The 27551-nt window shown below is 36.3% G+C and overlaps 1 protein-coding gene and 1 long non-coding RNA gene across 3 annotated transcripts in view; one reads left to right on the top strand and one right to left on the bottom strand.

Annotated features, from left to right (window-relative positions):
- BBS7 (Bardet-Biedl syndrome 7) overlaps window positions 1–26702 on the top strand; it is a 45763-nt gene extending 19061 nt beyond the window's left edge. Inside the window, exons 11-19 of the mRNA XM_027597709.1 lie at window positions 332–524; window positions 9453–9527; window positions 12068–12133; window positions 16022–16161; window positions 17819–17983; window positions 22893–23002; window positions 23130–23233; window positions 23365–23488; window positions 25515–26702. Of these exons, the coding sequence (XP_027453510.1) occupies window positions 332–524; window positions 9453–9527; window positions 12068–12133; window positions 16022–16161; window positions 17819–17983; window positions 22893–23002; window positions 23130–23233; window positions 23365–23488; window positions 25515–25648 (1111 nt within the window). The 3' untranslated portion in view covers window positions 25649–26702. The remainder of the gene's footprint in view (window positions 1–331; window positions 525–9452; window positions 9528–12067; window positions 12134–16021; window positions 16162–17818; window positions 17984–22892; window positions 23003–23129; window positions 23234–23364; window positions 23489–25514) is intronic.
- Window positions 1–27507, bottom strand: part of LOC113924242 — a 41911-nt gene extending 14404 nt beyond the window's left edge. The window contains exons 1-3 of one of the 2 annotated variants that reach the window (XR_003520601.1): window positions 27176–27373; window positions 21026–21110; window positions 12152–12233 (exon numbers count right to left, since the gene is read on the bottom strand). This is a non-coding gene — a long non-coding RNA (uncharacterized LOC113924242). Of the gene's footprint in view, window positions 1–12151; window positions 12234–21025; window positions 21111–27175 lie in introns of those variants that run through there. The other variant, XR_003520600.2, reaches the window with a different exon arrangement.
- Window positions 27508–27551: the final 44 nt, after the last annotated feature.

Here is a 27551-nt window from a genome sequence, read left to right as displayed (position 1 = left end):
GTACAATCAGTTTCTCTTCTGATTAGTATTATATGTAACTGTAACTAGATTTGTGTGTTAGAATTGATTATTTGCAACCTGCTTTGATACTTACAACTCTTTATTAATATTGCTAGTACGGAACTGAGTTTTAATTTTTAGATTAGAGATAAATAATGTGGAATTGTTTGGCCAGTCAGAAACAAAATTTTGCTCCTATTAGTGTCATAGTTCTAGTTCACCTAATAAAAATCCATTTTGCAGAAGTTAATGTCTCAAATTCTTGTAATCATTCTAAGGACTTCAAATGTGTATACTTGTAGGTGACAGAGTTGTATATATTTTCCTCTAGGAGTGAGCTGGAACATCTGCAGTATAAGGTAGTACAGGAAAGAGAGAAATATCAACAGTCTTCTCAATCAAGCAAAGCAAAATCAGCAGTACCTTCGTTTAGTGTAAATGATAAGTTTACATTAAATAAAGATGATGCCAGCTACAGTCTCATCTTAGAGGTACAGACAGCGATAGATAATGTCTTAATACAGGTAAGCAAAATGTCTAATTTATTTGTTTTGTGATTGGATCTATTTTGCAGATCAGTCATATACACTAATTATTATTGAACACTTTTAATTTTAGACAGTAATTATTTATCTTTTTTTAAATTTTTTTTCAAGATTTATTTGAGAGAGAGAAGGAGAGAGAGAGAGCACACCAATGGGGGAGGGGCAGGCAGAGGGAGAGAGAGGAGCAGACTCCCCACTGAGCAGGGAGCCAAACGCTGGGCTCCAATCCAGGACCCTGGGATCGTGATCTGAGCCAAAGGCAGACGCTTAATGACTGAGCCATGCAGATGCCCCTTTAAGTGTTTATCTTTTAAATGTTGCATTTAGTTTAGATAAATTTAAAGGCCTATCTTAATTTTCCATTAGATAATCAATTGCTCATAGATTACCTGGATTAAATCTTTTTTATTTACTTATTTTTTATTTATACTATAAGTATTAAACAAAAGACTCATGGACTTAAGTTTTAGGAAACATCAGAAAGAAGTTAAGGGTTTTGTTCTTTGGTTGACCTTTAAGAAAATTTGAAGAGATGTGACAGAAAACTACAGTATTCAGTGCCCTTGTTAGAATCTTTTTTTAAGGGGCGCCTGGGTGGCTCAGTCAGTTAAGCGGCTGCCTTCGGCTTAGGTCATGATCCCAGGGTCCTGGGATCGAGCCCCACATCCGGCTCCCTGCTCAGCAGAGAGCCTGCTTCTCCTTCTGCCTCTGCCTGCCACCCTGCCTACTTGTGTTCTCTATCTCTCTGTCAAATAAATAAAATCTTTAAAAAAAAAAAAGAATCTTTTTATAAACTCCAGATTCTAAAATGGTACAGCTTGCTCATTAGCTATCAGTTTCTAGGTAGGTCAGTAGGCAAAGTGGGTAAGGACAAAGGGTGAAATTTAGGGATAATAATATACAACTCCATTCAAGAATATATTTAATTAGTTTTCTTTAAATTGGATGATATTCAGGAAGTGGAAAAGGATGATAGTAGGATGAATGGAAAACAAAAGATGGAAAACCTATCAGATAATGAGAAAAGAATAAAGATGAGGAAGAAGACAAGGTTTAAAAAGATGGGGAGAGATCAGATTATTAATTAAAAAGTAAAGGCTGAAATCTGTCTTAAGTAATGCTAGCTTAAGAGCTGCAGGTAAGGGAGGAGGAGTAAGATGGCAGAGGAGTAGGAGACCTAAATTTCGTCTGGTCCCAGGAAATCAGCTATTTAGGTATCAGACCATTCTGAACACCTACGAACTCAACAGGAGATCGAAGAAAAGAATAGCAACTCTGAACAGAAAAGCGACCAGTTTCTGGAAGGTAGGACATGCGGAGAAGTGAATCCGAGGCGATATTCGGGAAGATAGACAGCGGGCAAGGGGGCCTCCGTCAGCCGCTACTGGCAAGTGATAGAGCAGCAGAGCACAAAATCAGAACTTTTAGAAGTCTGCTCTGCTGAGGGACATTGCTCCAGTGGCTAAACTGGGGGTGGAACCCTCGCAGGGACAGTGTGGTCTCAGAACCCTTGGGGTCACAGAAAGACTGGGGGTGCCTGAGTGCAGCAGAGCTCCCAGGTATCAGAGCAGGGAAGCCGGCTGCAGAGATGGAGCCGAGGCGTGGGATCTCAGCTTGGGGTTGCCATAAACCGTGATCCGCCGCAGAGTCGGGCCACTGCTCCTTCAGCAGGGACCCAACAAGTGGCAGATCCAGGGAGACTCCCCTTCCTCCCCCGGGAGGAGCGGCATGGGAGCGCACCGCAGGGATCTGCTGGGTTTGGAGACTCCACATGGGGTCGAGTGCCAGAGATAGAAATGCTCCGTCACAGGCCGGGTGAGCACGGAGTGCGGCCGGAGACTGGGGAGATGAGAGTGACTTACTGCTTTTCTCTGGGTGCTCACTGAGGAGTGGGGCCCCGAGTTCTCGGCTCCTCCGGGGTGGAAATTGGGAGGCCGCCATTTTCATTCTCATCCTCCAAAGCTGTATGGAAAGCTTGCAGGGAACAAAAGCTCCCGAGAGCAAACCCGAGCAGATTACTTAGGCCGGACCCGGCAAGGGCGGGGCAATTCCAACTTCGGCGAAGACATTTGGGAACCACCGCAACAGGCCCCTCCCCCAGAAGATCAGCAAGAACTGCCAGCCAAGACCAAGTTTATCGATCAATGAGAACAGCAGAACTCCAGCGTTAGGGAAATACTGCACATAGAATTTGTGGCTTTTTCCCCATGATTCTTTAGTCTTTCAAAGTTAATTTTTAAGTTTTCTTTCTTTTCTTTTATTTTGAATCTTTCTTTTTCCCTTTTTCAACCAACATCTTTTCAATCCCTTTTTTAAAAATCTTTTTTATTTTTCATTTTTAGAGTCATATTCTGTCCCTTCATAGTAGTTAACCTTATTTTTGGTATATATATAAGTTGTTCTCTCTTTAAAATTTTGAGATACAGTTTATTTTAACAGATCAAAATATACCCTAAATCTCTAGTGTATGGCTTTGTTCTAGTCTCCTGCCTGATCACATTCTCCCCTCTCCTTTTTTTTAATTTCTCTTCTTTCTTTTTTCAACCAACTTAATCTTATCAATTCCTTTTATAAAATCGTTTATAATTTTCATCTTTATAGTCATATTCCATCCCTTTGTTGTTTTTACCCTCATTTTTGTACATATATAAGCTTTTCTTTCTTTAAAATTTTGGGAGGCAGTTTCTTCTAACAGACCAAAATATTCCCAAAATCTAGTGTGTGGCATTGATCTAGTCACCAACCTGATCATATTTGGTCATATTCTTTTTTTTTATCTTTTCCTTTTTTTTTCTTTTTTCTTTCTTTCCCTTTCTTTTCCCCCAGTTTCCAGTCTCTTCTGATTTGTTTAGTGTATATTTTTCTGTGGTCATTGTTACCCTGTTAGCATTTTGTTCTGTCATTGGTCTGTTCTCCTCTGGACAAAATGACAAGATGGAAAAAAAAATCACCTCAAAAAAAAGAACAAGAGGCACTACCGACTGCCAGGGACCTAATCAATATGGACATTAGTAAGATGTCAGAACTAGAGTTGAGAATGACAATTATAGAGATACTAGCTGGGCTTGAAAAAGCATGGAAGGTATTAGAGAAGCCCTTTCTGGCGAAATAAAAGAACTAAAATCTAACCAAGTCGAAATCAAAAAGGCTATTAATGAGGTACAATCAAAAATGGAGGCTCTAACTGCTAGGATAAATGAGGCGGAAGAGAGAATTAGTGATACAGAAGACCAAATGATGGAAAATAAAGAAGCTGAGAAAAAGAGAGATAAACAACTACTGGATCAAAAGGGCAGAAATCGAGAGGTAAGTTATACCATAAGATGAAACAATATTAGAATAATTGGGATCCCACAAGAAGAAAGAGAGAGAGGGGCAAAAGGTATATTGGAGCAAATTATAGCAGAGAACTTCCCTAATTTGGGGAAGGAAACAAGCATCAAAATCCAGGACGCACAGAGAACCCCCCTCAAAATCAATAAAAATAGGTCAACACCCTGACATCTAATAGTAAAATGAGTCTCAGAGACAAAGAGAAAATTCTGAAAGCAGCTTGGGACAAGAGATCTGTAACCTACAATGGTAGAAACATTAGATTGACAACAGACCTATCCACAGAGACCTGGCAGGCCAGAAAGGACTGGCATGATATATTCAGAGCACTAAATGAGAAAAATATGCCACCAAGAATACTATATCCAGCTAGGCTGTCTTTGAATAGAAGGAGCGATAAAAAGCTTCCAGGACAAATAAAAACTAAAGGAATTTGCAAACATGAAACCAGCCTTGCAAGAAGTATTGAAAGGGTCCTCTAAGCAAAGAGAGAGCCTAAAAGTAACATAGACCAGAAAGGAACACAGACAATACACAGTAATAGTCACTTTACACGCAATACAATGACACTAAATTCATATCTTTCAATAGTTACCCTGAATGTAAATGGGCTAAATGTCCCAACCAAAAGATACAGGATGGGTATCAGATTGGATAAAAAAACAAGACCCATCGATATGCTGTCTGCAAGAGACTCATTTTAGACCCAAAGTCACCTCCAGATTGAAAGTGGAAAACCATTTGCCATGCTAATGACACCATAAGAAAGCAGGGGTGGCAATCCTTATATCGGACAAATTAGATTTTAAACCAAAGACTATAATAAGAGATGAGGAAGGACACTATATCATACTTAAAGTGTCTATTCAAGAAGAAGATCTAACAGTTGTAAATATCTATGCCCCTAACATGGGAGCAGCCAATTATATAGGCCAGTTAATAACAAAAGCAAAGAAACACATCGACAACAATACAATAATAGTAGGGGACTTTAACACCCCCCCCTCACTGAAATGGACAGGTCATCTAAGCAAAGGATCAACAAGGAAATAAAGACTTTAAGTGACAACTGGACCAAGTGGACTTCACAGATATATTCAGAACATTCCATCCCAAAGCAACAGAATACACATTCTTCTCTAGTGCCCATGGAACATTCTCCAGAATAGATCACATCCTAGGTCACAAATCAGGTCTCAACCACTACCAAAAGATCGGAATCATTCCCTGCATATTTTCGGACCACAATGCTTTGAAACTAGAACTCAATCACAAGAGGAAAGTCAGAAAGAACTCAAATACATGGAGGCTAAAAAGCATCCTACTGAAGAATGAATGGGCCAACTAGGAAGTTAAAGAAGAATTTAAAAAATTCATGGAAACAAATGAAAACAAAAACACTCTCCTCCTACGAGGAGAGTATATAGCAATACAAGCCTTTCTCAAGAAACAAGAAAGGTCTCAAATACACAACCTAACCCTACACCTAAAGGAGCTGGAGAAAGAACAGCAAATAAAGCCTAAACCCAGCAGGAGAAGAGAAATAATAAAGATCAGAGCAGAGGGTGCCTCGGTGGCTCAGATGGTTAAGCATCTGCCTTTGGTTTAGGTCATGATCCCAGGGTCCGGGAATCAAGTCCTGCATCAGGCTCCTTGCTCCTTGGGAGCCTGTGTCTCCCTCTGCCTCTCTCTCTCTCTGTCTCAAATAAAAATCTTAAAAAAAAAAAAAATCAGAGTAGAAATTAATGAAATAGAAACCAAAAGAACAGTAGAACAGATCAATGAAACTAGGAGCTGGTTCTTTGAAACAATTAATAAGATTGATAAACTCCTGGCCAGACTTATCAAAAAGAAAAGAGAAATGACCCAAATAAGTAAAATCATGAATGAAAGAGGAGAGATCACCACCAACACCAAAGAAATACAATTATAAAAACATATTATGAGCAACTATATGCCAGCAAATTGGATAATCTGGAAGAAATGGATGCGTTCCTAGAGATGTATCAACTACCAAAACTGAACCAGGAAGAAATAGAAAACCTGAACAGACCCATAACCACTAGGAAATTGAAGCAGTAATCAGAAATCTCCCAACAAACAAGAGCCCAGGGCCAGATAGCTTCCCAGGGGAATTCTACCAAACATTTAAAGAAGAATTAATACCTATTCTTCTGAAACTGTTCCAAAAAATGGAAATGGAAGGAAAACTTCCAAACTCATTTTATGAGGCCACCATTACCTTGATCCCAAAACCAGACAAAGACCCCATCAAAAAGGAGAATTACAGACCAATATCCCTGATGAACATGGATGCAAAAATTCTCACCAAAATACTAGCCAATACGATCCAACAGTACATTAAAAGGATTATTCAGCACGACCAAGTGGGATTTATTCCTGGGCTGCAAGGTTGGTTCAACATCCGCAAATCAATCAATGTGATGCAATACATTAATAAAAGAAAGAACAAGAACCATATGATCCTCTCACTAGATGCAGAAAAAGCATTTGACAAAGTACAGCATCCTTTCTTGATCAAAACTCTTCAGAGTATAGGGATAGAGGGTACATACCTCAATAAGATAAAAGCCATCTATGAAAAACCCACAGTGAATATCATTCTCAATGGGGAAAAACTGAGAGCTTTCCCCCTAAGGTCAGGAACATGGCAGGGATGTCCACTATCACCACTGCTATTCAACATAGTATTAGAAGTCCTAGCCACAGCAATCAGACAACAAAAAGAAATGAAAGGCATCCGAATCAGCAAAGAAGAAGTCAAACTCTCACTCTTTGCAGATGATATGATATTTTATGTGGAAAACCCAAAAGACTCCACCCCAAAACTACTAGAACTCATACAGGAATTCAGTAAAGTGGCAGGATATAAAATCAATGCACAGAAATTAGTGGCATTCCTATACACCAACAAGACAGAAGACAGAAATGGAGTTGATCCCATTTACAATTGCACCCAAAACCATAAGATACCTAGGAATAAATCTAACCAAAGAGGCAAAGAATCTGTACTCAGAAAACTATAGAATACTCATGAAAGAAATTGAGGAAGACACAAAGAAATGGAAAAACGTTCCATGCTCATGGATTGGAAGAACAAATATTGTGAAGATGTCAATGCTACCTAGAGCAGTCTACACATTTAATGCAATCCCTATCAAAATACCATCAACTTTTTTCAAAGAAATGGAACAAATAATCCTAAAATTTGTATGGAACCAGAGAAGACCCTGAATAGCCAGAGGAATGTTGAAAAAGCAAAGCAAAGCTGGTGGCATCACAATTCCAGACTTCCAGCTCTATTACAAAGCTGTAATCATCAAGACAGTATGGTACTGGTACAAAAACAGACACATAGATCAAGGGAACAAAACAGAGAACCCCTAAATGGACCCTCACCTCTATGGTCAACTAATCTTCGACAAAGCTGGAAAGAATGTCTAATGGAAAAAAGTCTCTTCAAGAAATGGTGTTGGGAAAATTGGACAACCACATGCAGAAGAATGAAACTGGACCATTTCCTTACACCTCACACGAAAATAAACTCAAAATGGTTGAAAGACCTCAATGTGAGACAGGAGTCCATCAAAATTCTAAAGGAGAACACAGGCAGCAACCTCTTCAACCTCAGCCACAGCAACCTCTTACAAGAAACATCACCAAAGGCAAGGGAAGCAAGGGCAAAAATGAACTATTGGGACTTCATCAGGATAAAAAGCTTTTGCACAGCAAAAGAAACAGTCAACAAAACTGAAAGACAACTGACAGAATGGGAGAAGATATTTGCAGATGACATAGATAAAGGGCTAGTATCCAAAATTATAAAGAACTTAGTAAACTCAACACCCAAAGAGCTAATCATCCAATCAAGAAATGGGCAGAAGGCATGAACAGACATTTTTCCAAAGAAGACATCCAAATGGTCAACAGACACATGAAAAAGTGCTCAACATCGCTCGACATCAGGGAAATCCAAATCAAAACCTCACTGAGATACCACCTCACACCAGTCAGAATGGCTAAAATTAACAAGTCAGGAAACGACAGATGCTGGCAGGGATGTGGAGAAAGGGGAACCCTCCTACACTGTTGGTGGGAATGCAAGCTGGTGCAGCGACTCTGGAAAAGAGTATGGAATTTCCTCAAAAAGTTGAAAATAGAGCTACCATATGACCCAGGATTGCACTACTGGGTATTTACCCCAAAGATACAAATGTAGTGATCTGAAGGGTACGGGCACCCTGATGTTTATAGCAGTAATGTCCACAATAGCCAAACTATGGAAAGAGCCAAGATGTCCGTTGACAGATGAATGGATAAAGAAGTGGTATATATATATACAATGGAATATTATGCAGCCATCAATAGGAATGAAATCTTGCCATTTGCAACAACGTGAATGGAACTGGAGGGTATTATGGTGAGCGAAATAAGTCAATCAGAGAAAGACATGTATCATATGACCTCACTGATAGGAATTCTTAATCTCAGGAAACAATCAGGGTTGCTGCAGTGGTGGGGGGTGGGAGGGATGGGGTGGCTGGGTGATAGACATTGGAGAGGGTATGTGCTGTGGTGAGTGCTGTGAATTGTGTAAGAATGATGAATCACAGACCTGTACCTCTGAAACAAATACATTTTATGTTAAAAAAAAAAACATAAAAAAGAAGTTAGTAGGAAGGGAAAAATGAAGGGGGAGATATTGGAGGGGAAGACGAACCATGATAGACCATGGACTCTGAGAAACAAACTGAGGGTTCTAGAGGGGAGGAGCTGGGGGGATGGGTTAGCCTGGTGATGGGTATTAAAGAGGGCATGTACTGAATGGAGCACTGGGTGTTATACACAAACAATGAATCATGGAACACTACATCAGAAACTAATGATGTAATGTATGGTGATTAACATAACAATAAAAAAGCTGCATTTAATAACTCTAGGAGCATCATTTACATAGAACTGGGTGCAACAGCTGTTTCCTAGAAACTACCTCTCCAGGAGATAAAAATTATCTCCTTTCTGTGTTACAGGTGAAAATAAAATTGATAAAAATGAACTGATATAATCAGAATGGCCATATTAGGAAGATTATACTTTAAGGGGGGTGGTGAGAGATGATAGTCTGTGATCTCTGATAAAATTTGAAAAAAATTAAGTCATTGTGATATATCATTTATTCTTTATTGCATTATTTTCTAGAAGTACATATTATCAAATATAAACTGAGAATTCATATGTTCAAATTTAAAGATGACTGTGAACTAGAACTAAAGAGAACCCTTAAAGAAAATGTTTTGTTGGGTGCCTGAGTGGCTCAGTTGGTTAATTGTCTGCCTTTGGCTCAGGTCATGATCCCAGGGTCCTGGGATTGAGTCCCGCATCGGGCTCCCTGCTCAGCGGGGAGCCTGCTTCTCCCTCTCCCTCTACCCCTCACCCTGCTCTCGTGCTCTCCCTTTCTCTCAAATAAATAAAATCTTTAAGAGAAAATAATGTTTTGTGAAAATTTTTAGTTTCCCATCTGAACCATTTTTTTTTTTTTAATATTGCCTATAGAGTGATGTTCCAATAGATTTACTTGATGTGGATAAAAATTCTGCTGTTGTCAGCTTTAGCAGCTGTGATTCTGAGGTGAGTAGAATGTATAAACAACTTTTCAGATACTTTTTCTATTATGCCATTTTGAATAAAGTCTATAAATGCTACTAGGGTTTGATGTTTCTTCTTCTATCTCTTTTTCATAACCTTTCCCTGAAAATCTGCTTCTGCTCTTTTTCCCTGTTTTCGGATAATCCAGAATCCTGGGGTGTTATCCTAGATTCCTTCCTTTCTCTGATCTGTTAAATCCAATTAGTCACTAGTTTCTGCCAGTTCTATCTCCTTGGCTCTTATATCTTTTCTCTGCTTCATTTCTACTTCTTTTATTTTATTTTATTTTTATTATTGTTTAAGATTTTATTTATTTATTTGAGAGAGAGAGAGAGAGAACATAAGCAAGTGAAGGGATAGAGGCAGAGGGAGAAGCAAAGACTCCCTACTGAGCAGAGAGCCCGATGATGCAGGGCTCCATCCCAGGACCCCGAGATCATGACGTGAGCCGAAGGCAAACTCTTAATGGACTGAGCCACCCAGGCGCCCCTTCATTTCCACTTCTGTTAATTTTCCAGGCCCTTTTCATGTTTGCTTGAACTACTAGTCACCAGTTTTTTTGCCTCCAGTATTGCCTCTCACCTCTAGGCTCTGCTGTACACTGCCACCAGAGAGATCTTCCTAAAGTATAAACATCTCTCTGTCATTTCTTCTCTCAAAACCTTTTAAAGATTCCTTATTCCCTGCTGCATATAAGTCTAGATTTCTCATTGTGGCATAACAACTTTCTATGATTCAGCTCTTGATTATATCTCTAGCTTATCTCTTACCAGCTGCTACCTTCCCTCCCATGCACATTATTTCTGCCAAACTGAAGTTCTTAAAATTTCTTGAAAATGCTGTATAGTTTCACACATCCTACATTTGAACATGGTCTGTTCCTTCTGCCTGTTCTTTTTCACCTTTTCTGGGCTTGTTGAATCTTGCTTAACCTTTATTTAGTAGACATTTGTTGAATACTTACCATGTGCAAAGTACCTTGGATGAGAGTGTGTCAGAGGTTTTGGATATGCTTACTATATCACTTCTTTCTGCTTAGTACTAGCTGACTAGCATTCTCAGAGCTAAGTGTGGCTCCTGAAGAGAAGTTAGGGTAAAGATAAGGTCTGGAGTAGTTGTGTTGAAGAAGGCAAGCCAGAGCAGGAGATGGTGACTAAAGTTGGCAGGTAGTTATGCACATAAAAAGGGAGGAATAAAAAGAATAGATGAAGAACAAAGTTGATAGCTATATTAGGGAATAGTTTTCAATATAATTTTATAGTAAAACTTTTTTTGATAAGAGATTTTATAAGTTGTATTATGTCATATATATGATTTGTCATCCCTGTTTGAGAATAAAACAAAGATTAGGGCCTACATTTTAATTTTCATTTAAAATATCAAGTTGATCTTAAAATTTTAATTTCTTAGTTGCTATGAAAGATTAACCTATTTTATTTACATCATTGCAGGATTCTTTGAAATGAGTATTTTATATTAATTTAAAATCAGTTTTCTAGAATGATGGCTTTAAAACAACCTTGTTATGAAGATTTCAAGTATATATAGAAGTAGAAACAGTAGTATAATAACCTACATGTACCCATCATTAACTTCAACATATGACCAGTCTTGTTTTATGCTCTTCTCCTTCTCCCATCCCAAACCTAATCCCAGAACTTTCATGTATTTTAATCTTTATCATCCTATCCATAAATACTTAAGTATATAACATTTGTTTTTAATCACATGAAAGCATATTTATTTTTAGGTTGACTGATATTCTGTGTTTATTAAATTTAAATGATTTGAAATTAAAATGCTCAAATTTTCTTTTTGTTATCATCTTTTTTATTTCTTCAGTTATTTTTTAAAAATAGGGAAATAGCAGTATATGAACACTGAATACTAAATATTTCAAGTTGATTTGTTTTTGTAATTCCTGCACACAGATTATTTCTCTGTTTTTAATAGTTTAATATTCAGGTTCAGGAAGTTATAATATTTGAAGTAACCTCTCCAATTTTAATTTAACAAGCATGTATTGAATGCTTACAGTATCATCCCAGGCACTGTGCTATTTGCTGGAAATACAGAGAGGAGATATTTCTTAGTCCTCTAAAAGTATTTGTGAAAGTCAAAGACTGTCAACACCAAACACTGATGTTTTTGTCTTTTAATATAAACATTAGGAGTGTGTGCTGTCAGTTAAATTTTTAGGACAATTAATATTTAAATGTTATTGCAGAAGCTCAGGATGGAAAGAGCGTGAGCTTTAGAATCTTAAAAGATATGAATTTGAATTCCAATTTCATTACTTACTAGCTTTTGGGAAGTTTTCCTAACTTGTAATGCTGCAGTTTCTTTGTCTGTTAAAACTTACTTAGTAAAACTTCACATAGAGTTGTTTGCAAGAATAAAAACACATCACAGTGTCACACAAATGATATGTGCTTAGTAAATGGTAAGCATTATTATTACTGATGTTTTTATTATTAAAAACGTGAATTCATCCTTTTTCTTCAACTTTGAATTCTTCCCAGTCAAATGACAACTTTCTTCTCGCTACTTACCGGTGCCAGGCAAATACTACAAGGCTGGAACTCAAGGTAAAAACATTTGAAATTACCTTTAATTGAAAGCTTGAACTTCTCTTCCCCTTGGCATATCTTACAACATATGATATCATTTCTTTGTATTATTTTCTCCCTGAAATGAGTCATTTGGAGTAATGATTTTTGGATGACGAGTTAGGTTTTAACTCAGCCCCAACCATTATGTCTGCTATTGGCTTCTCTAAAATTATCCATCCTGAATTTCCTCTAAGTGGAATTTTTTTTCTAATCCTCTATTATGGAAAGTTTCAAACCTACGTAAAGATAATGACTTCAGTTTCAACAGTCATCTCATGGCATTCTTGTTTATACTGTCACTGTCCATTCCAAATTATTTTGAAGCAAGTATAAGATATTTTATAATTTCATTTGTAAATATTTCTGTACATATATCCAAAAGATAAGAACTGTTTGTTAAAACATAACCACAATACTATTATCACACCTAAGGAAAATTAACAATAACTCCTTAGTATCATCAAATATTTAGTATTTAGATTTCACTGATTTGTTTCTACAGTTCGTTTGATCCAGTCATTGTCCATAATTTGGTTATTGAAGTATCTGAGTATTTGCCCTATATTTTCCTACCACTCAGATTTCCAATAATGTCATTTATTATCATCTATCCTAGAGAAAATCTTTTAATGTTTTCTTTAGCAATTTAGTAATGTGATCTCCCTAATAATTAAATACTTATTGTATCACACAAATCTATTTTACTTACTTAATTTGTGTGAGGTTATTAGGGACTATAACTTTTTTCACAGTGTTCCTGATGTTCAGACTCAAAGCCTGTTTTTTTCAGGAGAGATGCTGTTAACATAATAACTTTTTCATATCTAGTTAAGGAAATTCCCGTTAAATGTAGGTTTTTTTCTAAACAATTTATTTTAGTCTGCATAAGTTCCCTTTTGTGTATTTTGAAAGAAAAATTGAAAACTGGAATAAATTTTTTTCTAAAGGAATATACTTAAACATATTTTATGTAACTCAATTAAGCATTTTAAATTACATTTCCACTGAACAAGACTGTGCCAATAAATTGGGAAGTAGGCCTAAAAATATTAAAAAGCTGTGTTTTTTTAAAAAATTGGATGCAATAATAGATGCGAGAAAACTACTGAAAAAGAAGAAAAAGGTGGAACTTATCTTGCCATATGGTAAAACGTACCATAAAACTACTATAATAAAAATAATGTAGGGTATTTACAGGGCCTAAGTAAATAGGCAGTGCAACAGAATACTCTAGAAATAGAGCCCACTACACATTTATGGAAATTTAATGGATGGCATTTTTATGTAGAAAAAAATTCTATTGGGGCGCCTGGGTGGCTCAGTCATTAAGCATCAGCCTTCGTCTCAGGTCATGATCCTAGGGTCCTGGGATTGAGCCCCACATCGGGCTCCCTGCTCGGCGGGAAGCCTGCTTCTCCCTCTCCCTCTGCCCCTCCTTGTGTTCCCTCTCTTGCTGTGTCTCTCTCTGTCAAGTAAATAAATAAAATCTTTAAAAAAAAAATTCTATTAAATTACTGTCTATTTAAAAATTGGTGTTGACACAATTGGCATCTATGTGAAAAAAAAATTAAGTGGGTTCTTATCTTAATGTCATATATAAAAAAATAAATTTAGATGAGTTAAGTACCTAATTATTTTTAAAAAGAAGGAAATTTAGTTGTCTTCTAGGTAATGGGTGAATATCAATAAAATACAAAGACTGCCTATAACTTGCTAAAAAATAAAAAAAAAAGACTACCCAGTAAGGAAAATAGGCAAAGAATATGGATAGACAGTTCATACAAGGAGTCAAAATAGCTAACAAATATTAAAAGAAAATGTTCTATCTTATTATTAGTTAGGGAAATTCAAATTAAAATAAGCAAAAAACATTTTCTGGATCTAACAGATTGGCAAAAAGTTTTAAAAAGCAACATCACCAGATGGCAGGGTTGAGAAAAAGGACATTCTCAATCGTAGCTGAAGAAAATAAAAATTGTAATAGCCACTTCGGAAAAATAGGCAATAGTCCCATTTGGAGGAATCTATTTTATAGCAATAAAATCACAGTATTATACACACAGATATGTATTTAACTGCAGCATTGTTTGTAGAGGCAGAAAAGTGGAACCAAAGTAAATATTTAACAATTGAATGGTTGAATAAATAGCTGTTTATACATTCCATAGAATATAGCACAGCTGCAATTAAGAATTCATTGATCTATTCCTGTTAACATGGAGTGAATTCCATGAAAAACAAAATGTGGATAAAATCCCTATATATATAAGAAAGATATGAAAAGAAATACACCTGTCTGGTATGATAGATTATGCAATAGGGGGAAAGCATGGGTGGGATGGGAGTGGGTGGGAGGTGATGGCATTAGGAGAGACAAAGATAAAGGAAAAAAGTGATTATTAGAAATAAAAACAAAGATATCTATGATATAAATACTATTTATTCATATGAAATTATGCTTTTGTTTTTGTACATCTGCATAGAAAAATGTATGAAGGCATAACTACCAAAATAGCACTAATGATCATCTCTGGGTGGCAGGATTTTAGGTGACTTATATGTTCATCCTAATTTTTCTTTATATTTTTTAATAATGAATATGAATTGTTATATAATCAAAGAAAGCAGTATGACTTTTTATTGTGGAAAAAATTATGTGCCAGTGTAAACTTACCTTTAAAAAGAAACCCTAAAATATAGCTGTATCAGATGTATTTTTTATTTTTTATTTTTATCTTTCCTCTTTCCATTTAGAGCAATATTGGAAGTGTAACATCTGCAGAAAACCTTACTTTAAACTTTTATTTATGTTTCCAATTTAGGTAAAACATTGATTTCCCCCCCTCCCGCAACATGCTAAGAAAAGTATGAATTAAAATATTAGCTAGTTTAGAGAAGCTACCATTGTAATACAAGAGGTACTACAGTCCATCTCATGAATTCGAACTGAGAGGAGCGGAAAATGGGCCAGGAGGGAAAAGCTGGGCAACTTTCCAACTCCTCTAAAATTAGTTCTTCACAGTTTAATGAATTATTATTTTCTGTTAAGTGTTTTGAATTCTCAGGATATCCAACCAGGTATATTTAAAATAGCACAAAAGAATTTCCTAATCCAAATATGTAATAATTAGATGGTGTATACGTCTCTATTTTCATAGAAAATCAAGAATTAAGTTCTTGGTAACATTTTTCTGTCAATAGATTTTTTTTTAAAGATTTTATTTATTTGAGAGAGAGAGCAGAGCACGGGAGGGACAGAGGGAGAAGCAGACTCCTTGCTGAGCAGGGAGCCCAATACAGGGCTCAATCCTAGAACCCTGGGATCATGACCTGAGATGAAGGCAGACGCTTAACCAAGTGAACCAACCAGGCACCGCTCTGTCAATAGATTTTTTATAACAACTATATGCTGTAATATCATGAGAAATGAAGTATTCCATTTAAGTTTTAGTTCTTTGAAAAACTCATTTATCCCCTCAGCAAAAATGTCTAAATTTTAACCATTTTTTATGTGAATCTTATGAAATATATTTATATACCTGTGTTTTTAGATGTGGTGGGTAGTATGTGAGAATGTGTGTTTTTTGGAACGGCATAGCACAGCTAAGTGTAGACAAATCACCTAAATGTATGTGGTGGGGATAACTTTTATAGATTGTTTGCTTTTGACAGCCAAAATCTTTTTAAATTTTTCTTTACTCTAGGTAAAAAGTAGTTGTTTAATAGAATGTCATTTACTTCAGAATATTAGAGAAGAGAGTAAAATCTAATTATTTGATTACTTGTGTTGAACATTTTAAAGATAACATTTATGTTATGCTGCTAGATTAGTTTTATTTTCTTTTCTCTTTTGTGTTAAATCAGATTCGTTCAATTGAAGGCCAGTATGGCACACTTCAAGCATATGTGACTCCAAGGATTCAACCTAAAACCTGTCAGGTCCGCCAATACCTTATCAAACCCCTTTCACTCCATCAAAGAACTCACTTTATTGATCATGACAGGTAGGACAAAGGAGGAAGGAATTTATTTTTTAGGATATTACGTGATGCAAATAAACTTGCTTTTGATTTTTATAGTATAAATTCTGGTAGCTATTTATACATTTTAAAAATTAAATAGTATGGATTCATATTTTTAATATAAAATTTGTCTTTTAATGGTTGGTTGAGTTGAACTTTCCTATCTTTCTCATATGTTACCATTCTGCTATCAGTAGAATAATAGTTCTCTCTCCCAAACACCTATGATGAATAAATAGGATTTAGCATGAATTTTTCTGTGAATAGGATCTTATAATATTAGCCTCAAACATTATATTTGCTTTCTATTTCACCTCAGGGAATACTGGTAAAGCAATTGGTTGTGATAGTCCCTTATTTCTGACTTCCATCCCAACTTAAGCATCCTCCTGTTGGTGGTTTTTCACTTTCTTTTCTAAAGATGGGAGGCCATGGGCTTAAATGAAGAAGGGAAAGAAGTAACAATTGCTGAATACTTTCCCCTCTGCTGTACGTTGTGCTAGGTGCATGGCATTATCATTTAAGTTTGACAGCAAGCAAGACAGGTAGTAATGTCTCCATTTTACAAATGAGAAATGGAGGCTTGGAAAAGTAACTTGCTGACAGGAAACAGTTATGATTGGAGGCCAAAGCCCATGTTTTTTCTATTGCAGTTTGTAATTTTAAAGATATGTAATTTAAATAAGATGTAAGGAAAAATATTTATAGAGAAGATTTTTGGAAAACATGAAAGAATAGATTCTCTTTGTGGTATCTTCCTGTTTTGAAGTCTAAGTTGTTGTTAGTGGAGGTAGCATGCGTGGTGTGCTGGAAAGAACAGCAAACTGGGAATCAAGAGACTAAAATTCTTATCTTGTATCTTATCTAATGTTCCTCTTTAGCTTTGGGGAAAGCACTTATTCTCTTTGGGTTTTAGTTTTCTTATCTGCAAATGAGAGGGTTGATCTGGATGATCTCAAAAGTCCCTTCTAGTTCTTAGATTCCTTAATTCTGTATCTTCTTAAAATTCCTCCGACTCTTTAATCCCTTAAACTTTGCATTTTCTTAACTGTTTATAATTATCCATTTGATTTATTTAAATTTATTTATTTTACAGCCTTTTGTGTATATGTGCCTATATCTATGTGTGATTTTGCAAAATAGAAAATATTGTTCCATATCCCTGCAAGATAGCAGGTATTTTTCTCCAACTTACCCAAAGGCTCAGAGTTAGTAAACAGCTGGTAAATAATGGAGCAAGGTTTCATTCATTTCCATGTCTATTTTACTTGAAAGCCCAATTCTTTGCCTTCACATTATGCTGATTCTTTCCCTCAGGAAATTCTTGTGTAAGTACGTTTTATAGTTTATATAGATGAACTTTTAAAAAATGAAGTCTACCTGGATAAACTGAATTTTATTTGTAAAGCTATTATGTTACTTAATTGAATATTAAAAGCACAGATATAAGCATTCTTTTTTCCATGAAATTGAAATTTTTAGTTATCTGATGGTTAATATTAATCTGAGGAAAATTAAATGGATACTTTTATATTTGTTTAACCACTATTGCAGAATTCTGTTTGTTCATGTGTTGTGTATATAAATTACCTCCACGTATTCCCACATACAAATATGTACCTCCACCATTAAATTTCAGACCCATGAATACACTGACTTTAACGGGCCAATTCAGTTTTGCTGAAGTTCACTCCTGGGTGGTTTTTTGCCTGCCTGAAGTTCCTGAAAAACCTCCAGCAGGAGAATGTATGACATTTTACTTTCAGAACACCTTCCTGGATACACAACTTGAAAGTACCTACAGGTAAATAAAACTTATTATTGGTTCACAAGTGTTTTTATATAAATGGAACTTCTAATTTTTGTTTTAAGGCAGGAATAACTTGAAAATAATGTGATTGAAAACCTATACTGTTCAAAAGAATCTATTGAAAAACAAGTAGAATTAATGAGCTTAAAAATGATTGAATAAAGATGAGTATGAAAGATCAGTCTTTCCTATTCCCAACAATAACCAGTTAGAAAATAAACTATTTGAAAAGACCCTTTCAGAGTAGCAGTAATAACAAAATATCCATATAAAAATCTCTAGGAATATTCATTAGAAATATGCAGAACTTACATGAAGAAAACTAAAATTTTATTGACATAAGACTTGATTAAAGTCTTGAGTAATATATTCTATAGTCATCAATATGAAGACATTGTAAACATGGCAGTCCTTCCCAAATTGTTTCAAACATTCTAATAACAATAAAAATTCCAGTTAAATTTCTTTATGTAAAAATAGGAAATGGGGGGCGCCTGGGTGGCTCAGTCGTTGGGCATCTGCCTTCGGCTCAGGTCATGATCCCAGGGTCCTGGGATCGAGCCCCGCATTGGGGTCCCTGCTCGGCGGGGAGCCTGCTTCTCCCTCTCCCTCTCCCCCTGCTTGTGTTCCCTCTCTTGCTGTGTCTCTCTCTGTCAAATAAATAAATAAAATCTTTAAAAAAAAAAATAGGAAATGGTTCAGAACTTGAGAGTTTAGAACATACAGGCTTTTGAAGCTATCGTGTTAAAAGGTGGGGGTCATATTCTTCTACACTCTTCTTAAGCTCCTAGTTGCACTCCTGCCCCTTCACTATCACTACTTACTCATCTCCCATAGGCTTCCATAATTTGTTTCTGAATAGAGTAAAGGCTAAATTTTCCTTCTCCTTTGTTCCTATCTCTGAATGTGAAATGACCTACTTCTTGGGTAAGGCTAATTTTTCCGTCCGCTTTTGAACTTGTACCCTCTTTTTTTTAAAAGATTTTATTTATTTGAGAGAGGGCGTGGGCACAAGAGACCATGGCCAGGGGTGGGAGGCAGACTCCCCACTGAGCAGGGAGCCCGATGCAGGGCTGGATCCCAGGACCCTGGGATCATGACCTGAGCCGAAGGCAGATGCTTAACCGACTGAACCACCCAGGTGCCTCTTTTTTTTTGGGTGGGCAGCAAAGCAGAGTTTATTGAGTGATAGTACAAAGCTCCCGAAGAGGGAGGGGACTCGAGAGGGTTGCCCTCATACTTCTTTAAGGTGCTTGCATTCTCTTTCTCACATCTGTAGGTTTGTTTCGCCTTTTGGGTTTTTTTTTGTTTGTTTGTTTTTACTATTTTGTTTGGAGAGGAGGGAGCTTCTTGTCTAGGATTCTTTCCCTAAGCAGATTATTGAGGTATTCTACTTCTTGCTTCCTAGGTGAGACTTTACCATGCTAAGTTCTGGAAATAGCAGTGAACACATAATTTTACCTCAGAATGCAGCCTTTTGAGATCAAGAAGTCTCCAGAAATATAACTGTTTTTTTTTGCATCAGTTCTCTGAAGGTGTCTTACTGTAAAACCTTCAGGGGATCTTACATGTGTCTAAACCTGTAACAGTGACTCCTGTTTTCAAGTACCGCAGTGTTACAGGATTTTTTTTCTCTGTGGGTGCCCATGGTTCTTGGTTACACTGCTTCAAAGAATGGAAGAGGTAGACCAGACCAAGAGTGATGGGAAACAAAGCGGAAGTTTATTGAGTGATAGCAAAGTGACAGTACAAAAGCTCCCAAGGAGGGAGGGGATCCAAGGGGGTTGCCACCAGAGTTTCTAAGTCTAGGGGTTTTTATGGGCTTCTTGAGACTGGCTGTTTTAATCTGATTAACCCTCCCTCTACCTGTCATCCAGTCAGGTTTTTGTCACCTGTCATATGGGAAAGGGTGGAAGGCTCCTTCCAGGGTGGTGTAAACACTTTTTAAGGGTGGTTTCCTCTTGGGGTGGGGGGAACTTGTCCCTGCTTGCCTGCCTTCCAGCTATCCTGCATCAACAGTAAACCTCACACTTTAACCTAGCAGACAATTCAACACGCCCCTGGCATATTCTGTATTATTATAATAGCATACCTTTGCTCTTTCCCATTCTGTGTCTTTAAATAGTCTTTCCTTAACAATCAAAACTATAGGGATGCCTGGGTGGCTCAGTCCATTAAGCATCTGCCTTTGGCTCAGGTCATGATCCCAGCGTTGAGATCATGACCTGAGCTTTGATTGTTAAGGAAAGACTATTTAAAGACACAGAATGGGAAAGAGCAAAGGTATGCTATTATAATAATACAGAATATGCCAGGGGCGTGTTGAATTGTCTGCTATGATTAAGTGTCCTGCATCGGGCTCCTTGCTCAGCAGGGAGCGTGCTTCTCCCTCTGTTTGCTGTTCCCCCGGCTTGTGCACTCTCTCTCTCTCAAAAATAAATAAATTTTAAAAAAATCTTTAAAAAAATGAAGCTATATTGGGCGCCTGGGTGGCTCAGTTGGTTAAGCAACTGCCTTCGGCTCAGGTCATGATCCTGGAGTCCCGGGATCGAGTCCTGCATCGGGCTCCCTACTCAGCGGGGAGTCTGCTTCTCCCTCTGACCCTCGCCCCTCTCATGCTCTCTATATCTCATTCTCTCTCTCTCGAATAAATAAATAAAAATCTTTAAAAAAAATAAATAAAAATAAAGCTATAAAATCCCTTTAAAAAACAATCAATTCTACTTATCCTCCAAGGCTCAACTCAGTAGCTACATTTTGAAGCCTTCCTACCTGTCTTAGGTTATTTATTGTTATTTGAAGTACATAGTAATTTTTATGTAAGCTTGTCTCTTCAAATTAGACTTTAAGCTCCTCATGGGCAGAGTCAGTTTCTTAATTATCTTCATATGTTTCCTCCAAGTACCTACTGCATGGCTTTGAACATAGTGGTGCTTGATAAATGTTTTTAGAGTGCCTGAATAAAATACATATATATGGAGAAAGTGTGCTTTGGAGGCAGACATACGTAGGTTTGATCATGGCTCTGTGACTTACCATCTATTTGTCCTATCTGGACTATTTAAGTCTCTGAGCTTCAGTTTTCTTTTCTGAGGGATGGCAATAAAAGTACTTCATTGAGCTGTGATGATTAAAAGAAGATAAACCATGTGAATCATTCCACAGTGCTAGGTACTGTGTGTTTAATATTAAATATCATCAGTTAAAATTAAAGACTAGTGAAAATATCATGATTTCTAAAACATAATTGGAATCAAAATAATATATATGAACCATCTTCCTAGAAAAAATGAATTAGCATTTGTCTACAGCTAGTTAATGTAAACTATTAGTGTGTGTGAAAACCAAATGAAAAGATAGCATTTAATATATGAAAAAATGGTATATATATTAATTAGGAAACTTTTGGTTATCATAAGAAGGAACCAAATAGAAGCAGACCAACATACTGAATAACAGGAATTTATCAGCTCATATAATTTAAAAGTCCAGTAGTAATCTGCCTCAGGCACAACAAAGACTATCCCTTTCCAAAATAAGACAAAACCAGAGAGGGAGACAAACCATTATTGACTCTTAATCAGAGGAAACAAACTGAGAGTTGCTAGAGGGGAGGGGGGTGAAGGGATGGGGTAACTGGGTGGTGGACATTGGGGAAAGTATGTGTTGTAATGAGCACTGGGTATTATATCAGACTGATGAATCACAGACCTGTACCCCTGAAACAAATAATACATTATATGTTAATTAATTGAATTTAAATTAAAAAAAATAAAAAAATAAGACCATCCCTTTCTATTGCTCAGCTCCGTTCTTATCTTTTTTTGGCTTTCTTATTAAGTACCATAGTGGCCACCAGCAGTTCTGTCCAGTTTTCTATGTTTTCAGGTATCATAGACCCTCTCTTTCCCACTGGTTCCAATAAAATCCCAGGATTGAGTGTCATTGTAGAGCCGTGAACCATTGTGGTCAGGAAGATGGAATATACACTGCTAAATGCTTTCTCTTAAAGTCCCACAAATGGGCTTGAGGCCACTGCCAGTGAAACTACAGTTGACTCTTAAGCAACACAGATTTAAACTGCATGGGACCACTTATATGTAGATTTTTTTAATAAATACGGTACTGTAAATGTATTTTCTCTTATGATTTTCTTAATAACATTTTCTTTTCTCTAACTTTACTGTAAAAATATAGTATATAATATACAAAATATGTGTTGATTGACTGTTTACTAGGGTATTACTAGTTTTGGGGGGGTCCAAAGTTATATGCGGATTTTTGACTACAGGGTTTGGCACCCTACCCCCCACATTGTTCAAGGATCAACTGTATATGGATTGAGAAGGGTAAGACAAAGAAGTGGTTCTATAAAGAAGATGACAGGTCCTGTGTCCATAAGAAGTGGCAATGGATGATGGGCATGGAAGAACAGAAGCTGTCATTCTTAGGCTTAATATCAGCTTTCTTTTGAGAATAAAGAATGTAGTCATGTTGTAATTTATGTGATTACATAGAAAAACATATGTAAATAAGCAATTCCAAAAGCATTTTATATACATATGGAGTTAGCTGTTAGAAATTTTATTGGTGAGAGTGAAGAAAAAAGATGCTTTAATGAAGGATTTATATAAATTGTTATATGTTTAGGAGGCATATATCTCACATCTTTTGTTTAGTTTCACAATTATGTTCAGAACTTGAATTTATATAATAGTAAAAGGTTACACATTTAAATGTTTTATATTAATAATGTATTTTATATTAATAATAATGTATAGAAAGAGACCTAAAATCAAATGAATTCTAAACACCAGGTACTAGTCACAAAATATGTATTTACTGGACCTATTTATGTATTTTCATCTAATGCTGTTCTTTTAAAAATATATTAATTTTATAGAAAAGGAGAAGGAGTTTTTAAATCTGACAACATTTCTACTATATCCATCCTAAAAGATGTGCTCTCTAAAGAAGCTACTAAAAGGAAGATTAACCTCAACATATCATATGGTAAAAAAAAAAAAAGAGGAAAAATAAATCATTCTTTATGGGGTATTGTTTTTTGGTTATTGTTACAATAGGAATATTTCTGATCAAAGTGACATTAGCTAATTGTGCCTGACTCACCTCCTTCTAGAGATAAATGAAGTATCAGTCAAACACACTTTAAAGCTAATCCACCCAAAGCTGGAGTACCAGTTGCTTTTGGCTAAGAAAGTGCAATTAATTGATGCTTTAAAAGTAAGTATACATTTCATGAACTCATGATCATTACTTTATTGTGATGGGATTTTTAAAATTGTAAAGACTTTAAAGTTACACTGGATTGGATTTTGATTATTAAAGTCCTTCTGTTTTTAATTTTAAATAAGGAATTGCAGGTTCATGAGGGAAATACAAACTTTCTGATACCAGAATATCGCTGTATTCTAGAAGAGGCAGATCACCTACAGGAAGAATACAAAAAGCAACCTGCACATCTTGAAAGACTGTACGGTTAGTGGACTGTTCTAGAAAACCTTGCCGTATTTCTTTTTTTTTTTTTTAAGATTTTATTTTTATTTTTTGACAGAGAGAGACAGCGGGAGAGGGAACACAAGCAGGGGGAGTGGGAGAGGGAGAAGCAGGCTTCCCACAGAGCAGGGAGCCCGTTGTGGGACTCGATCCGAGGACCCTGGGATCATGACCTAAGGCGAAGGCAGATGCTTAACAACTGAGCCACCCAGGTGCCCCCTTGCCATATTTCTTTTCTACTGGCTATTTGTGAAGAATTTCCTGAGAAGCTAGGCAGAAAGATAAGCGAATATTACAGCAATCATGAACCAGTGACAACCAATTTATTGCATCAAATATTTTGTAAAATTTGTTTTAATATTTAATATTTTTACTTGAAAAAATGAAAGGAGAGGGAAGCCTGGGTGGCTCAGTCCGTTAAGCATCTGCCTTCGGATCAGGTCATGATCCCAGAGTCGGATGGAGTCCTGCATCGGGCTCCCTGTTCAGCAGGGAGCCTGCTTCTCCCTCTGCCTGCCACTCCCCCTACTTGTGCTCTCTCTCTCTTTGACAAATAAATTAAAAAAAAAAATCTAGAAAAAAATGAAAGTAAAACTTAAGTGAAATAAGTGTAATGCAGTAAATTAATCTCTATATGAAGAAACCTGGTGTGAAATGAATATAACCTATGAAGCAATAAAATGTAGGCCATATTTCACACGAATAATTTTTAGGTTCTGTTGATATTGTGAAATATCAAAAGGCAGCATTTAATATTTTTTAGGCAAAATATAATAAAGGATATGTATGTGCTGTGAATTTACAGCAAAAGTTGTTTTGCTTTGGTGGTGACAAGTTGGGTGTTTCACAAATTGTCTTGAAAAACATTGAGAACAAGAGGGAGATATGCAGGAAGGGAGAGAAAGGAAGGATGGAACAGCTTAAGGAAAACATTTTTTTGTGTGTGATCTTTATATAAGCTAAGCTTATTTATTTCCTATTTCTTTATAACATCTTCATTAATCAGATATTTAATCCTTACAACAGCTCTGCAAAATAGATGGTGTTATCTTCATTTTTCACATTTTTTTAACTGAAATCTGACACTAAAGAATTTGTTGTCACATTGGTAGTGGCAAAGCCTGCATTAGAACTTCCTCACCCCAAAATGCTTGCTTTTTGCACTATGCCAAATCTTTTCTAGAGTCAGTTGGTATCATCAATCCACATTGATCTTTGAACCTGCCTAATGAATTAATTTTAATAGCCAGGGTCTTGCTCACAAACCATAACAATATCTAATATCTTAATATTTACTATATGGAAAACACATGATCTTTTATCCTTATAATAACTTAGAAGATGGGTGGTTTTCTATTATTACCAGTTCCAAAATCCAGAAAGCTTTAAAAACTAAAACTTTCATAAATCATTTGGCAGCAAAATTGACTTGACATGAATTAATAATTTAATGACAAAATTTCACTTAAACTGACATGAGGTTATTTATAGTCATTTTTATTACACTTAGTGTGAATATTCACCCATATATTTTGTTGCAGAAGCTCATTCCCCTTGGATATTATGCTATATTTGGTATATCCCTTTTATTATCTCTCTAAAATATGAAAAATTCTGAAACATGTCTTGGATAAATCCCAAGAATGGTCAACATATTGATGGAATATTTTAATTCAAACAGAATCTGTTGGAGCGCCTGGGTGGCTGTCAGTTAAGTATCTGTCTTTGGCTCAGGTCATGATCTTAGGATCCTGGGATCCAGTCCTGCATCAGGCTCCCTCCTCACCCCGGGGGGAGTCTGCTTCTCCCTCACACTCTCCCTCTGTGCTCTCTCTCTCAAATAAATAAATAAAATCTTTAAAAAAAAGTATCAGTACCCTTAGGCTTATATATTAAATAATGCAGTGATGAGTGCTTAGAAATAGATTCTCAAGTAATCACTCACTTTCATTAAGTACTGTGTTATTAGAACTAATCAATGACAGGAAATTAACATTTTTCTTTATAGGCATGATCACTGATCTTTTCATAGATAAGTTCAAGTTCAAAGGCACCAATGTAAAAACCAAAGTACCTCTTTTGCTGGAGATTCTGGACAGTTATGATCAAAATGCATTGATTGCTTTCTTTGATGCTGCATGAACTATAAACAAGGTAAAGTTCCAAAGGAGTCTTTTTAAACGAAATATGTTAAAACAGAATTACAGCACAAGCTAATTGTACAAACTTTTATTTGAAATGCTTTTTAATATCGTCTAAAAATATTTAGGATGTGACTTCTTTTAGTAATGCTTCTATTTTGAGAAATGGAGCTTTTTTAAAGAGAGTTTTTATTTTAAAACAAGTGGAGTGATGATAAAGAACTTTAATGAATTTTTTGCAAGTGGATGTTTTAACTTTTAAATTGAGAAATATTTGGAAAACTAAAAATATATTCAAATATTTAACAAGCTGTACGCACATGTATAAACTGCTTTACAGTTTTCAAAAATGTATTTACATTCATTACTTCATCTCATCTTCACAATATATATTGTTATTTTGTCAAGTCATATAGGAAAACTGATTCTCTTTGAGGTTAAGTGATTAAGAGGACAAGCTGGGACCAGATCCCAAGTTCTGGTGCCTGGTTTGTGTCCTGGTTACTGTATACGTTGTGGAAATAACTTACCAATTATTTTTTCTCGGAGTTGAGATTGATTTGCAACTGATTTCACTCTTGCTAGGTAATGTTTCGTGAACCATGCTCAGTTTGTGAAATGCTTGAGTTGGTTCAGTGCTATAAATTGTGGCCAGGGAAATGAGCAGAGCTTGCACAGATTGAAGGGATCTTCACTTGCTGTCCCTGTAACCAGTAAAACTGTACAAGTGTACTGCATGTGAAGAGTGCAGAAATAGTGACGGCTCCTTAGATTTTCCTGCACTAGTACCCACTAATTTCCATTTTATCATGTATGGAGGAAAATAAGACTTTAAAGCTACAGAAGTTTTATTCATTAATCTTAATTTATGTTTTTTCATATTCAGGGGAATATTGTATTTAAAGGTTGTTTTAAAATGACATAAAGATTATATAATTATGTTTTCAAGAAGGGCACACTCATGAATTTGTCAAAAACAATGTTTCTTAATTATCTACCATTATATTTATTATATGCAAACCTTGTATATTAAATTTGAAAATTTGTTGAAGGCACATATCACTGAGAGTTTTATTTTAATAAGGTAACATTGTTTTTATTATATTTAAACAACCTTCATTGCTAAATGGAACAAATAATTTTATCTAGGTCACTAGAATTTCACTGGGTGCTTTTTGTTGGCTGCCACAGCTTGGGGAAAGATGCATCAAAATCAGTGACTGTCTAGTTTTCTTATAGTACATTACTTTTTGTTTTAGATAGATATATAGATAGATAGATAATCTCTCTCTATATATCAACAGTGGTTCAAGGTGGCACCTTCCCTAATTGCATCTTCATTAGGTAAATTCAAAGGCATGACTGAAGACACCTAAATGGTGAGATGACATTATAGTCTGGAACTTGAGTATCAGTTACTACGTGAGCAGCGTGTTAATGATTTATGCACATTATATAATCATGACAACCATATGACATGGAGATATTTTTACTCCCAATTAATAGATAAGAAAACAGAATCAGAGACCTTGAATAACTGGAGCAAGACTCTCAGGCCAGTTAGTGGCTCAGATTTTAGAGCTTTGGAAACCAGTTAAGCTAACTGACGGTCCCAGGGCTAACGTTAGGCTAGGGCGGCACACTAACAATTGCTGAAGTTTAACTCAGCTTATCTTAGAGGCGGCCCTTGTCCAGTGCCCAGGGATCACCTAGTGGCCCAGTTTAGTCGCCAGAAGCTCAGGCCCCGCCTCTTCGGCCGGCGCAGGCGTTTTTCCTCCAGCCGCCGTTCGGTGTTTCTCCGCCCCTGCTCCGTGGCCTTCGCGGCCGCCTTCATTTGCCTGCGACCGTGTCGCCTCGAGTGACGTCACGGGCGTCGGCCCTTCCCATTGGCCCATTTCAATAGT

The sequence above is a fragment of the Zalophus californianus genome, chromosome 2, assembly GCF_009762305.2.
Source record: "Zalophus californianus isolate mZalCal1 chromosome 2, mZalCal1.pri.v2, whole genome shotgun sequence".
In the NCBI taxonomy this organism is placed as follows: domain Eukaryota; kingdom Metazoa; phylum Chordata; class Mammalia; order Carnivora; family Otariidae; genus Zalophus; species Zalophus californianus.
This window is presented reverse-complemented; position numbering and strand designations above follow the sequence as displayed.